Source organism: Elephas maximus, chromosome 19, assembly GCF_024166365.1.
Source record: "Elephas maximus indicus isolate mEleMax1 chromosome 19, mEleMax1 primary haplotype, whole genome shotgun sequence".
In the NCBI taxonomy this organism is placed as follows: Eukaryota; Metazoa; Chordata; class Mammalia; order Proboscidea; family Elephantidae; genus Elephas; species Elephas maximus.
The window spans coordinates 53,935,703-53,950,416 of record NC_064837.1 but is presented as its reverse complement, the minus strand read 5'-3'; the positions used below and the strand labels follow the sequence as shown (position 1 = coordinate 53,950,416).

Sequence of the window (14,714 nt, the reverse complement as noted above, 5' to 3'; positions counted from 1 at the left end):
TCCTTGTCTGGTTTCCGATCTCAAGGGGAATGCTTTCAGGCTCTCTCCATTTAGGCTGATGTTGGCTGTTGGCTTTGTATAAATGCCTTTTATTATGTTGAGGAAGTTTCCTCCTATTCCTATTTTGCTGAGAGCTTTCATCATGAATGGGTGTTGAACTTTGTCAAATGCCTTTTCGGCATCACTTGATAAAATCATGTGATTCTTGTCTTTTGTTTTATTTATATGATGGGTTACATTAATTGCTTTTCTAATGTTGAACCATCCCTGAATACCTGGTACGAATACCACTTGGTCATGGTGAATTATTTTTTTGATGTGCTGTTGAATTCTATCGGCTAGAATTTTTGCACCTAAGTTCATGAGGGGTATAGGCCTGTAATTTTCTTTTTTTGTAGTGTCTTTTTTTGGTATCAGGGATATGCTGGCTTCATAGAATGTGTTTGGGAGTATTCTGTCCTTTTCTATGCTCTGAAATACCTTTAGTAGTAGTGGTTTTAACTTTCTCTGAAAGTTTCGTAGCACTCTACAATAAAGCCGGCTGGGCCATGGCTTTTTTTTTCTTGGGAGTTTTTTGATTACCTTTTCAATCTCTTCTTTTGTTATGGGTCTATTTAGTTGTTCTACCTCTGTTTGTGTTAGTTTAGGTAGGTAGGGTGTTTCTAGGAATTCATCCATTTCTTCTAGGTTTTCAAATTTGTTCAGAGTACAGTTTTTCACAGTAATCTAATATGATTCTTTTAATTTCAGTTGGGTCTGTCGTAATATTGCCCATCTCATTTCTTATTCGGGTTATTTGCTTCTTCTCCTGTTTTTCTTTTGTCAGTTTGGCCAATGGTTTATCAAGTCTGTTGATTTTTTTCAAAGAATCAGCTTTTGGTCTTGTTAATTCTTTCAATTGTTTTTCTGTTTTCTACTTCATTTAGTTCTGCTCTAATTTTTATTATTTGTTTTCATCTGGTGCCTGAGGGTTTCTTTTGTTGTTCTCTTTCTATGTGTTCAAGTTGGTAGCATAAGATTTTAAAAAGTGGTTATTTTCTGAATGTCAACAGTACAGAGAAAAGACTCAACTAAAGAAAAACTGAGGAAAAATTTAAGGGAAGGAGAAGGGAGGGCTAGGAAGTTAAAACCAATTAAATACACTTTTCCCCATGTGAAACACTGTTTGATCAGGATTATTTTTCAAGCTGTCACTTTCAGCAGTTTTTGCTTCTTCTGATGCCTCATCTCATCACCTCTATGCCTTTCTGAAGTGTTTTCCCAGCACTGAGGCAGAGCAGCATTAGAACACACACTGCACTGGGGACCAAGCAATCTGGCTTCCAGTTCTGGCTCTGTGGCTCCACATCTCTGGGCTTCGGTTTCATCACAATGAAGAAGCTACACCACATCACCAGTTTTAAAGTGTGTTCCCTGGAGATGGATGCCTCTGGAGCCCGTGGAGACACTGAGCAAATGGCCCAACCACCACCCACTCCACCAAAGCAGCTCCACCTTTGTCTTTTTTTAATATATCAGAATTCCGTATAATATTACATTTGGCAAAATAAAGGTGCTACTGTTTTTTTTTTTTTTTTTAAAAAAAAAGCTTTAGAAACCTACGGACTAGTGATGCAAATGGTTAAGCATTCAGCTGTAACCGAGAGGCTGGCTGTTTGAGTCCACCCAGAGGTGCCTAAGAAGAAAGGTCTGAAGATCTACTTCCAAAAAAACAGCCACCGAAAACCCTATGCAGCACAGTTCTACTCTGACACACGTGGGTTTCTGTAAGTCAGAATCAACTCAACAGCAACTCTACTTTAACGTCTTCATTTTGTGGACTTCAAAGTAGACACCAATTTCTCAGACAAGGTACAGAAAATAGAGAAAACTAGTGGAGGCAAAAATTAAGAATCAGAGGAAGTGTTATTTTAAGTCCTTGCCACCTGAGTGAATTTGCTGTGCATCACTGAACGTGCTCCCTTAACGTCAAGCTCACCTGTTGTACTCCATGTAGGCAGGGGCTGTGCTACGGCCCCCACATGTTCAACTTTGAATTTAGCATCCAAAGGATTAATGTGCCATAGAGACTTTAGTAAGAAACTGGAAGAAACTTGTCTACTAATGTGATCGTCTTTTCCTTTCTTGTAAACAAATACATATTTAGATTTTCAAAATGCTTTTTTTATCTTAGAAAATTAAAAGAATTATTCTAATGAGAGCATGTTAACTAATTCAGATGCAATTATTTCTGTGGAGAGCTGCATATGAAATTTTTCCTACTGCAGAGTTTTTGTTACTTTTCGGAGTTAAAGATATCTAGTAGTATTTATTAATACTTTCATAATCCAAAAGTAAAACAATCAGCTTTGTTTTTGTATGTGGGGGAAGAGAAGGAAAAGGCAGAAAAAACAGAGCTCAAACAAAGCTACAGTCTTTTATTTTCTTCAAGTTTTTCCTTCTTTTTTACCCAAATAAATATCTTGATCCCATATGGGACATCATCCCCACAAATGGAAAAGCAATGAAAAGACCTTACTATGCAGGATCAGTAACAGTAATATTTTCATATTTTATGTTATCACAACACTGAATTATACTACTTTTTAACGTAATACTGCATTTTTAAAGCATGCTCTAAAATCTTTTATGTCCTCCTTTTCATGTTCAAAAGAGTCAATGACATTTTGCCAGTTTACCATTACTGGTGGCCAGAAATTCACCGCTATGATTTCGTAATACTTAGCAAGCAAAATTCAAAGAAAGGTGGGAGTACATAAGAATTTCTCCTCAGCATGAACAGAGGTCACAAAAACTTTGCCCTCACCCCAGTGTATCAGCTGGGAAATGGCCCCTGCCCAAAAGGCTCTATAGAAGGTGCTCAGGCACCATGATTTCTACCTCTGATGAGGAAAAAAATGTTTTTCAGCCTGGAGCTGGAATGCTAAACAGCTCAGAAAAATGGGAAAATCCTGTTCACTTGCTCTATGTCTCGATCTGGTAAAGAAATGTGAGAAAGATACCCAAGCTTGTCCCACCAGGACTCAAGATACTTGACAACTGTGCCAAGGAGGTACAGGGCCCTGGCTTTCAAAGACAACGGTGAGCAGAGCACCCACCTGCAGTTGCTATAGTATTCAACATTAGAGCCTAAAAGCTGGATATGGAGACTAGGCAAGGTATGTATAAATCCCAGCACAGGAATAGTTTTCACAAGGTTGACCACAGGTGATCCCTAGCAGAGTCAACTGCCTTAGCATGGTCAATGCACACACAAGATGCTGACTAGGCTCCAAGGCTAATGACCAGAGGGTATTTTTAAGGAGAAGCATGTATCCTTCCAACACGCTTAGGGACTCCTGGAGTCTCAGGACAACAGGGGCATTTCTCATATATAACTGGTCAGAACAACATGTGGCTTTCTTCTCTGAAGTGCTCTTGGCATTCGTGGCTGCGCGCCAATCATCCCTGCACGTCAAGTGACTGGAATGTACTTAAAATAATGTAACTGCTCCTCGGGAGCATCTGGACTGCAGCTGCCTGTCACATAAGATACACATGCAGGGTGCCGTGCACAAACCATAAACACCATCCCTTTTCCTAACTCTCCTTAAGCCCTATTGCCCTTAATGCCACAGGAACCTTCTCTCCGGTGCCTAGCACCATGGCCAACCTGTATGAAACAGGACGAGTTCCTAGGTCCCTGATAAATAATGGGTATAAAGCAAGACTTGCCTTGGTCTATGCTCCAAGGACTGGCTGCTGATGCAGAAATGCTTTATTTTCCCCCTTGAGATTTACAAGTCACTAAAAGGCTACTTCAAAGTCCACTGTTTTTCCTTCTTCCAATGCTCTATTTATAATAAAAAATTAAAAAAACTGCATTTATAGAAAGGAGACAAGTTGTTTCTATTGAAAGAGGTTTGCTTTCTCCTTTCTGAGGTAGGACATGTCTAATTCAATACTTGTACCTATGAAAAGGAAACAAAATTAAGCCCAGGGGGGAATCTAATAGCAAATTAAATCTACATGGCCTCCAAAGTAAATTATCCATGAACTTTAATGCTCTGAAGCTTGGGGGAAAACAAGCAAAACCTGACATTAGTGGAACAAAGAAATTCACAGCTGCACATGTAATGACTATTCATTTCAAAGCAATCACCCTCCCCACCCCCTACCCAAGAAGGGGACCCTAAAGACAGACCTGGGAGACCGGCAAGCTGTGGCTGGGGAGCAGGGCACAGCACCGAGTGCTGAACAAGTCAAACAGGCACCCTACTCTCTCCTTCAACAAGGAAATGACTGGAGAAGCATAAAGAGCCCCACCCACAGCGCCCCAGGGTCCCTGTACCACTAAAGAACGCTCTCATCTGGTTTTCTACTGATAAGCAACAATGATTTCTGAGGCTTTATTTGTTTATTGTGTATTCTGGGACACAATGGAAGGGGATTTAAATGCCAGCTCAGTCACTTCTAAAATATTACTCAAGTTCTCTACATATCAGTTTCTTCACCAGTAAGATGAAGAATATATTCCTTTCACCTAGGGTTGCTGTGAAGATTAAATGAAATGACAACAATAACAAAAATACATATAAAGCTCTTAGCACAGTGCTTAAACTACAGCTCCTGTTACTAGATTTTGAAAAAGCAGACATTCTAGTATCACTTACTTGTGGTAATTCTCCTTTTTCTCATCTCTCCAGTTTTTATTTAACTGGTGAATTTTCACAGCTACGTATCTTTGCTCTGTTAGATCAAATGCCTGTGAAGAAAAGGAATAAATTAAATTCAGAATAAATGCTAACGAGAATCACAGACAACCGACTTGAGGCTTCTATTTAACAGATCAACATAATCAAAGTCTAAAATACATTATTAAATAAAAACATCAGTAGACGACAACACATCACATACTTATTTTGGTTTTGCAACCATCTTCTTGAATCTTGTGATCAGATAATTTAGAAGTCTCCAGACGCACTGGCACCAAGGGGTTTAGAAAATAAAAACAAGTATACACCACAAACAGAAAGACAGCCCATGTCTTAACAGTCATTTCCAAACAATTCTCTTTCTGGACACTGTCTACCCTCACTTAGAACCGTCTTCCCTTAGGGCTGTCTCTCATCCCTTAGCTGACACAGGATTTTCCAGGTGCCAACATTAAGTCCTGCCACTTTTGCAATGCTGGGGAACACACGCTGCCTGCCAGGCTCTGTATTACTCCTTGAAGAAATAATCCCGCAGAATCCACCTCTCTGGCATGACTGTTTAGAAAATAACCTTGTAATTTGCTATAATGTATTTATTAAAATAAAAAAAAGGAAAAACCTAAAAAACAGCCCTGCTTTTAGTCCCACCCATCAACCTACGTAAATGAAAAGTGGTTTCTGATCCCAAGATCACCGGAAGTTAGTCATATTAAGTCACTTCCCCAATACTGCCCAGAGAAAGGGCCAAGCTCTCTCCAAAGGCCACCACTGGGGCAAGACCAGCATCAGCTAGGTAGAGCTATACCATGAAGTGAAAAGAGAAGGTACCGGGTGAGTTTTTAAGGAAAAAAAAAAAAAAAATACCATGAAGTGAAAAGAGAAGGTACCGGGTGAGTTTTTAAGGAAGCTGGGTAAAAATCACAGTTTGATAAAGTCAGTCACATTTTAATATAAAAAATAGGACAATTCCCTCACGTAAAAGAATTTTATTGATGGCTGTCTTTAGAATGTGAATAGTTTTTCTTAGTTCCCCCCGCCAGCCCCCACCTATCTTTCTAAAATTCAAATTTTATTCTTAAGTATTCGGTAACAAAGTTTTTATTTTTACCAACCACTCATATGGTGACTGGCATATATGATTGAACAGTATTTTTTAATTCCTATTGTGCTTTAGGTGAAATTTTTCTTAGTTTTTAAAGTTCAGATGAAAAATTTACTACTCCAATTCCCACACTATTACCATCTCTCTGCCAGTTTCCACAAACGTAAAGGCAGACAAAGGCTACAGGCACAGGGCATACAGCTCACAAATACTGTTGAATACTGTTGTGTAGATCTTATAAAACATAAGCCACTACTAGGAAGGTACTGCCTGTAAGAGAGGCCTATTAGATGAACTTCTACTTCATACCAAGTTTAAACCAGTATTTTTAAAGTATAAAACCCACTCAATTCAGGTACAATATCTCATTTCATGGAACTGGATGCTTTTTGAGCTCTATTTTTCTTACAGAGCCTGAAGTTCACCTGCAAGCATGTGTGCCATCATGGATTTAAAGTAGAGAACTATTTTAAGCCATCAAAAGCCAGATGAAGGATCACCGAATCATAACAGCACTAATGGTATCACACATGTCAGGTAGTCCAACTATCACCCCAGATTTCTGAATCTAAGACACCATGCATTTTAAGACTCTCCGCTGGCTTAAAAGTTTTTGGAAGGTGGAGAATAGCAACAGAATAACTAGATTAAATGTATACATTATTGTTAGAGGCACCTGGATTTCAGAAATGTTAAAATGTTTGCAGAAATATATTAGAAAAAAATGGGATGATGAAATCACAAGTATTTGGGAAGTGCCAAGAATCAATACTGATGATTTTAAAAAGGAAAACAGAACTAGTTCTTCCTGTTTTTATCTGAAATGAGAATAATTATTTTACTCAAAAGATTTCCCAAATATGAATTTATATGGACATAAACATAAACCATTAACAGTGAAGACTGCACCTAAGAAAAGAGGGAATTACTACAACAGCATAGAAAAGACTATCACTTGAAAAACCAATTCTGCATTTTAAAGCCCAGTGTCAGAAACATCTAGAGAGACTTAAGGAGGCCATGACTGGTGAAAGTGTTGTGGATTTGTAACTATATTTAAAATCAGATAAATCTCTCACTGAGGCACAGTAGTCTGTACTCTGCCAGCCCATCTGAAGTACTGTGAGCCAGGATACTCCTTCAGAATGCCAGTGCCAGTAAATGCTCTGATTTAGAAGATAACTTTTAAAAAAACAAAAAGCAGGTCTTTCAAACCAGAGCTAGCTTCCCACTGCCAACCCACTGCACATGTCTATTTTGTAAAAAAATATATATATATATAAAAAAATTATATGTATGTATAAAAACCAAAAAAACCCAAACCCATTGCTGTCAAGTCAATTCCGACTCATAGCAGCCAAACAGGACAGAGCAGAACTGCCCCATAGAGTTTCCAAGGAGCGCCTGGCGGATTCGAACTGCCAACCTTTTGGTTAGCAGCCATGGCACCTAACCACTACGCCACCAGGGTTTCTTATATATGTATATATACACACAAAAATATATATGCATACATATATACATATTTTAATGAAAATAAGGATACTCATTTCTAGCAAATGTGAAAGAGGCAGAAAGTACAGAACCAGAATAAAAACGAACATAATTCTACCACCCAGAAATGACTATTGTTCTTCCTTCCCATCTTTTATCTATTTTATTTTTCAAAGCTGAAAACAGGGTAAAATATTGTACCTTGCTTAGTCACAAGTTTATTGGGAACAGCTGTCCCAATGATACAGGTTCTCAAAGTTTTTTAATTTCAACCACTAGGTATCAGTCAGTTATCACCACTCTAAAATGCTCTCCAAGTCAGTTATAACCAATCATTTAACCCTCAGTCTTTGCACAATGACCCAATTCCTCATACTTACCTTGTAAACTTCACTGAAACCTCCTCTACCCAAAAGATGTAACAACAAATATCTGTCATTTAGCGTTGGATGATCTTTAAATCTGTGGAAACAGGTAACACACATGTCCTGAGGGCAAGGACTACAGAGTCTCCCAGATTCGCATGTAATGTGTATTACAACATGTTATACACATTATTATGAAATAAAGCTGTTGCCAACAGTTTGACAACACCAATACAGCTAATTCTGAGCATAATGTAAGTTTTACAGTTCACAAGGGCAGCGTTATTACAGTAAACAACATTAGCTGTGGCGCCCTAGACACAGGTGCTAGTCTCAGCAGAGCCACACTTAGCCCTGTGACTTTCCTGACCTCCGTCCCTTTCACCCTGCTATAGTAAGGGGGTAGACTAGACTAGAGCAGAGATTTTCAAATCGTGCTATTTGGCTCTTCCAAGTCATTCAAGAGCCACATGCTCCCATCATGCCAAAACTACATCCAATAAAATGCCAAGATATTTTACGCTGTCTTAAAAAGGGATTTGGTTATCAAGTGAGTCACATGTTCTATGTACTATGTTCTCTAAGACAGTCTACGATAGAACTGTTTTCCCACACAGGATTCCATCTTGTGTTGTTTTCTAACAAACTGACAAAGGAATTAGAGATTCTGACAAAAATAAATTAAAAAATATTTCTGTTTAGCTTCTGATCTTAAACAGCGCACCATTCTTCTTTTTTTTTTTTTTAGTAATATTTTATTGTGTTTTCGGTGAAAGTTTACACAGCAAATAAGGTTCTCATTTGACAATTTCTACACAAGTTGTTCAGTGACCTTACATCTTTCACAATATTTCCATATTCTCATTAACTGCATACTGGTGTGTTTCGTGTCCTGTACTCTAGTTTCCCCAGCCCCCTTGTCTTCTCACTTTGCTTAGAGTAATTATATTGACCTTTTGGTCTCATACAGATGGTAGCACATTATTAATTCTGAGATTATTTTGAGTTTAAGAAAGTGGCACTTATGTAGGGAAAGCGGCCGTACTGCATGGTGTTAGCTTTGGAGTCAGATTCAAGTTTGACTCTTTGTTTGCTCATACTAGTGATGAGTCCCGGGCCAAGTTTATTTAATTTCTCCAAGCCTGTTTCCAGATCTATGTACTGAAGATGACCTACCTCAATGGGTTATACCAAACCCAAAACCAAACCCGTGGCCATCAAGTCGATTCAGAGTCATAGCGACCCTACAGGACAGAGTAGAACTGCCCCATACAGTTTCCAAGGAGCGCCTGGCGGATCTGAACTGCTAACCTTTTGGTTAGCAGCTGTGGTAATTAACCACAACGCCACCAGGGTTTCCTCAGGGGGTTATAGTTGAGGATTAAATGAGAGAGCACAATACAGTTAGCACCATGCCTGGCACATGGAGTGCTCAGTAAACTTAACTGCTGCTGCCTGCTACTTTATAGAAAACTCCATGGCTCACACCAGCCAAGCAAAAATGCACAAGCTGTAGCCAGGTCAAAAAATCATGCTTCAGTCAGAAAAATGTGGGAAAGAACAGACGGCTCATAGAAGCCATTTCCCACTCGCAACTTCCTTTTCCCAGTTTCAATACCTTAAATGATTTAATGACAAAGACTGGCATTTACCTCCAATTAACGTGCCAAATTTAAGAGAATCTTGCTTAAAATCTCAACACTCAAATGATCTTTAAAGATCATCCAGAAACCAGATGTTCTCCCAACTTATTCTTTTTATACCAGCACACTATCACCCACGATTCACTTCATCTAGGCTCTGTAGGTATACCCGAATACACAGTGTGTCCAAACCACTTACACTGCAAAGCTATATTGTTTTAGAATGCTTGTATAAAAATGCTACAGTGTATGTATACACATGCATTTAGTACAGAAATTTACTATACTTATATGCACTTAAACTAAAGTAAATCATAATTTTGTTCACAAACCTTTATTACACTAAAACCAAACCAAACCCAGGGCTGTCGAGTCGATTCCGACTCATGGCGACCGTACAGGACAGAGTAGAGTAGAACTGCCCACAGAGTTTCCAAGGAGCGCCTGGTGGATTCAAGCTGCCGACCCTTTGGTTAGCAGCCCCAGCACTTAACCACCAAAACCAACCAAACCCAGTGCCATTGAGTCGATTCCGACTCATAGCAACCCTATGGGGCAGAGTAGAACTGCCCCATAGAGTTTCCAAGGAGCGTCTGGTGGATTTGAACTGCCGACCTTTTGGTTCGCAGCCATGGCACTTAACCACTACGCCACCAGGGTTTCCGCTTAACCACCACGCCACCTTTATTACACTAAAAAAAAAAAAAAACAAAAAAACAGTATATTTAGCTCTATTTAGATAGAGCTAAATATACTGTGGAATCACTTACTAATTTATATTAAATAAAAACATTTTTCTAGACCACTCAATTCATGTCAGAACAACTCAGCAATCTCCAACCCAACATACTCCCAAGGTGCTTACTGTGAATTATCTTCATTATGTATCCGTTTTAGTTCCCTGATATGTAGATTTCTAACCCTTTCTAGCCTTTCCAACTCTGCCTGGATCTCTGCTTCCTCCTAAAGTGAAAAGAAAAGAGACAGACAGCTCAGGACACAGGGAACTTTACCTTTCCATACCCTCATTTAGAAAACAATACCAGACATTTCACCTGTGAAAAGCTAAAGGAAGATGTTTTGCATTGAAAAAAGGTTTTTTTAAAAACCATAATTTTAATCATAGAAGAAAAGTTCATAGCTCCAAAAAAACAAACAAACAAAAAAAGCTATCAAGTAGATTCCAACTCAAAGCCATCCTACAGGACAGAGTAGAACTGCCCTCACAGGGTTTCCAAGGCTGTAAATCTTTAGGGAAGCAGACTGCACACCTTTCTCCTGCAGAGTGGCTCGTGGGTTTGAACCACCGACTTTCTGGTTAGCAGCTAAGTGCTTAACCACTGAGGCACCAGGGCCCCTTTACAAATAGTAAATAAAATAAAATTCAACCCACACAGAGAAGTAGAGTAGGAAAAGTCGAAGTCCTCTGCCCCCCTACTCCTTTCTTTCCATGCCCACTCTGCAGATGTAACCACTGTTAAGTTTTCCAAAATGTTTTGTAGATATATACATGCAGGTACACAAACATAACTTAAAATAAACCATATGAAACACAGACAAAAATGAAATCAATTTTATAAATATCAAGTTCTCTGTCTGGTTCTCTTCTTATGAATAAATTATACTTGGTACCTTAAGTTCCATTGATTTAATAAGATCTGATAATCCACTCAGGAAAAAGATATGAAAAGCAGTATGTGATATCAAAAAAAGAACACCAGTAGCAGTTTATTAAGTGCTCACTGGGAGTCCCTGGGTGCTGCATAATGGTTACCATCGATGGCAACTGGAAAAAAAAAGTGTTTATTGAACACCATCATCACAAACGGCACCCACCAAAAATGTATGGGCTGCTGAATTTAAGTGATGCGCTACCTACCTTTAAGACCCCTCAGGGAGACTCATCGATAACAAATTCTATGTAGATGCTTTTGTGTTAGGATATGGCTGGAGTAAGAACTCTTCTTAGCTACTTAAGCCAAGATATAACAGCTGCTATGTGATTCAAAAATATCACAAGAATTTTGACATCAATTTCAGTCAGACCCACCTGTTCTTGTTGTATATTTAATTTTTATTATAAGGATAACCCCTTGTGAAGTCTTACGACGTACAGCTAACATGGGGAAAAAGTACTCTCACTGGGTGACTGAAGTTGACTCTAAAATCCAAAGACATGAATTCCCTCATTAGAATATCAGATGTGACAGTGAGAGTAGCTACTCGAGATTTCTGCGGTTGTGTGAACTACGATTACATTTGCCCAAATGACCAAATAGCTTAAGATCCAAACGTAAACTAATAACTGCATTTCTCCTGACAGTTTTTTCATTTTACTTACCTTTTTAAGATGACCTAATCTGAGTTTGAAGATTTCTTCTTGCTCATGGTATTCTGCTAACGTTAACCTGGAAAATAATGGTCAAATTTCAGTAAATTATTTGAAATCATGGTGTGCCTAGTTAAAAGAAATGCCAAAGCATGCTATAAGGTATATTCAGTCTCTCAGAATGACTAAAGGACATGTTATCTTGCAGTCGCTCTGACAAGGAGAAACTTTATGATTTATCAGATGTGATGTAAAAGAAGGTCTTCAAAGCCAGAAGTCTAATTTGTAAAAAATATGAAAACTAATCGAGCCATATTTTTATATTATTTATGAAATGGATTTTGTCCCATACTTTACATTATTCAAATGAGAACCCTTAGGGTTCAAAACAGAAAAACTATGTCTAAAAAATTTTTAAAGGGAAAAACAATAAGTCAATGAACTTTATTATTCTTGATAACTTAGACCCTGGTACCATAATATGAAAGGCAACAAACAACACAGTGGAAAGAGGATTTGGAGTCTGAGGACTAGGGTTCAAGGCACAACTTGGCCACTAGCCAAGTGATCTTGGGCAAGCAACTTTAACCTCTTATTCTCAGTTTCCTTAAAATGCAACAAATAATAACACCAATCTAACGAAGTTGTTGTGACTATTAAATGAGAATGCAGGAAAAAGAAATCTGTAAGTTGTAAAATGCTATTTAGACACAATTCCCAAAGGGCTGACCTAATGGGCAATCACTTGCGTCATGTCTCACCTACCCAATGCCATTCTTATACAGTAGTCCCCCCTTATCCACAGCGAATACGTTCTAAGACCCCCAGTAGATGAGAGAAACCTCGGATAGTACCAAATTCTACATATACTATGTTTTTTTCCTATGCATACATACTTATGATAAAGTTTAATTTATAAATTAGACACAGTAAGAGATTAACAACTATAACTATACACTGGACAAAGGAATGATTCATGTCCCAGGTGGGATGGTGCAAGATTTCATCACGCTACTCAGAATGGTGTGCAATTTAAAACTTAATGAATTGTTTATTTCTGGCCTGTAGCTGACCTTGGGTAACTGAAAGGAAAGCAAAACCGCGGAAAAGGGGGTCTACTGTATCTCAGGAATGAGCATCTAAGAAACGATACCTTACTCCTCTATCAATTCTAGAAGCAGACACATATACTTCAAATTCTTCACATTCTAGAAGCAGATGCATATACTTTAAAGTTTTACATTTCGCTGTTTAGATACAGTTTAAATATCAGGAGGAAATAAAAAAATCTCTATCCTATCAACTAGGAAAGCCTTTGAGGTCTGACTCAAATACTCCCACTACAGCTGTCATATCTCTCTCTTCACAGTTGCAGAATTACTTATGTCCATCCATTCCTCCATTTCATACCAGTGAAAACGGGAGAAATGGGGGGGAAAAAAAAATCATAAGCATTCTCTCCACCTGAAGCAAGTTCAAAACCCAAAAAGAATAATGTAATTCACTCCAAGACTCCACAGGTCTCTGTTTTTGGGTTTGGCCGAAGGCGTGAGCCAAGTCACAGATGCTCTAATTAAAAACTGAATGGGAAGGCCTTCCAGCTTGGATTGTACACAGGAACCCAGATGGTCACTGCTTACTGGCACACTACTGGCCAAGACTAAATTCTAATTATTGTTCTGTGGCAAGGAAACAACCTAGGCCCTCTTTAACACTCCTAGGCCAATGGTTTCATGCACTAGCATTTAATAATTTTCAAGTAATATTAAAGGGAGAGTCCCTTCATTAAATACATACAGGCGTCATGAAAGAAGACAATGAGCAAATTAATGCGTGCAACATTTGCCTGGACAATCTTTCAAATGCAGGCAAAATGCTCCCAAAACATACCAGATACATATGGGGCAGAGGTGGTGTTAGGTCACCTCTTTCACTGGAGTGAAGGAAGATGTATTTCTGGGCTGCCACAGACTTTTAATACAAGTATTATGGTGTAATATGAGTATTATTATAGTTCAGGTGGATTATGGGTTAACATGCTTTTGTGAACTGATATGAACACACAAAGACATACTTGTCAATAAATTACACAGTATTACACATTCTATTTGTGACTATCTTTAGATGTGGAACTTATTTTCAATTAAAAATTCCACAAATAAGTGTTAAGAAAATTTCCCCTTGAAAAACCACTGTAGCCACTGTAGATATATTGATTACAACACCAGTGACTCTTTATATGAAAAAATGTATTTAAAATTTCAAACATCCAATTCAGAAACCAACTTCACGGCTACCACCACTTCTGCAGGGATTACCTATACTACTATCTATCAATTCTTTTTTCATTTTTAATTTGGAGGTCTTGATACCTTAAATGCCTTCAGGGTATGCATCAGAAATATTTTAAATAGGTAAGATACATACACGGAAGCAGTAGCGGTTCAGTGGTGGAATTCTCGACTTCCATGCAGGACACCTGCGTCCAGTTCCTGACTAACGCACCTCATGGGCAGCCACCATCCGTTAGTGGTGGGTTTCGTGTTGCTAAGAGGTTGGACAGGTTTCAGTGGAGCTTCTAGGCTAAGATGGACTACAAAGAAAGGCCTGGTGATCTACTTCCAAAAATCAGCCAGTGAAAAAACCCTATGGATCAAAATGGCCCAATCCACTACTGATCACGGGGATGGTGCAGGACCGGGCAGCAGTGCGTTCAATTGTGGATGCGGTCACCATGAGTCGGGGGCTGACTCGACAGTAGCCAACAACAATAACAACAACAAGTGATACACAGGTTTCATTTCCCATGCCAAATCTGTTTGGTAGTTCCTGCCTAGTTAGCCAACTACACAGCCTATGGGCCATCTGGCCCAGAGCTTGCATGTGTAAATAAAGTGTTATTGGGACATGGTCACATCCAATCATTTACGTATTATCTATGGCTGCTTTCAGGCTACTACAGAGTCGAGTAATTACAAGAGAGACGGTATGGCCCATGAAGCCTAAAGTATCTACTGTCTCATTTTTTATAGAGAGTTTGCCGACCCCTACTCTAGAAAAAGATTTTCCAAGTGAGCAAGAGTACAA

At 38.7% G+C, this 14,714-nt stretch overlaps 1 protein-coding gene across 10 annotated transcripts in view; it reads right to left on the bottom strand.

Annotated features, from left to right (window-relative positions):
* TLK2 (tousled like kinase 2) overlaps positions 1–14,714 on the bottom strand; it is a 148,612-nt gene that overhangs the window by 23,356 nt on the left and 110,542 nt on the right. For all 10 annotated transcript variants that reach the window (XM_049861647.1, XM_049861645.1, XM_049861648.1 and 7 more), the window contains 4 exons: positions 11,640–11,706; positions 10,164–10,261; positions 7,671–7,752; positions 4,653–4,744 (listed from right to left, as the gene is read on the bottom strand). In XM_049861647.1, coding sequence (XP_049717604.1) covers positions 4,653–4,744; positions 7,671–7,752; positions 10,164–10,261; positions 11,640–11,706 — 339 coding nt within the window. The remainder of the gene's footprint in view (positions 1–4,652; positions 4,745–7,670; positions 7,753–10,163; positions 10,262–11,639; positions 11,707–14,714) is intronic.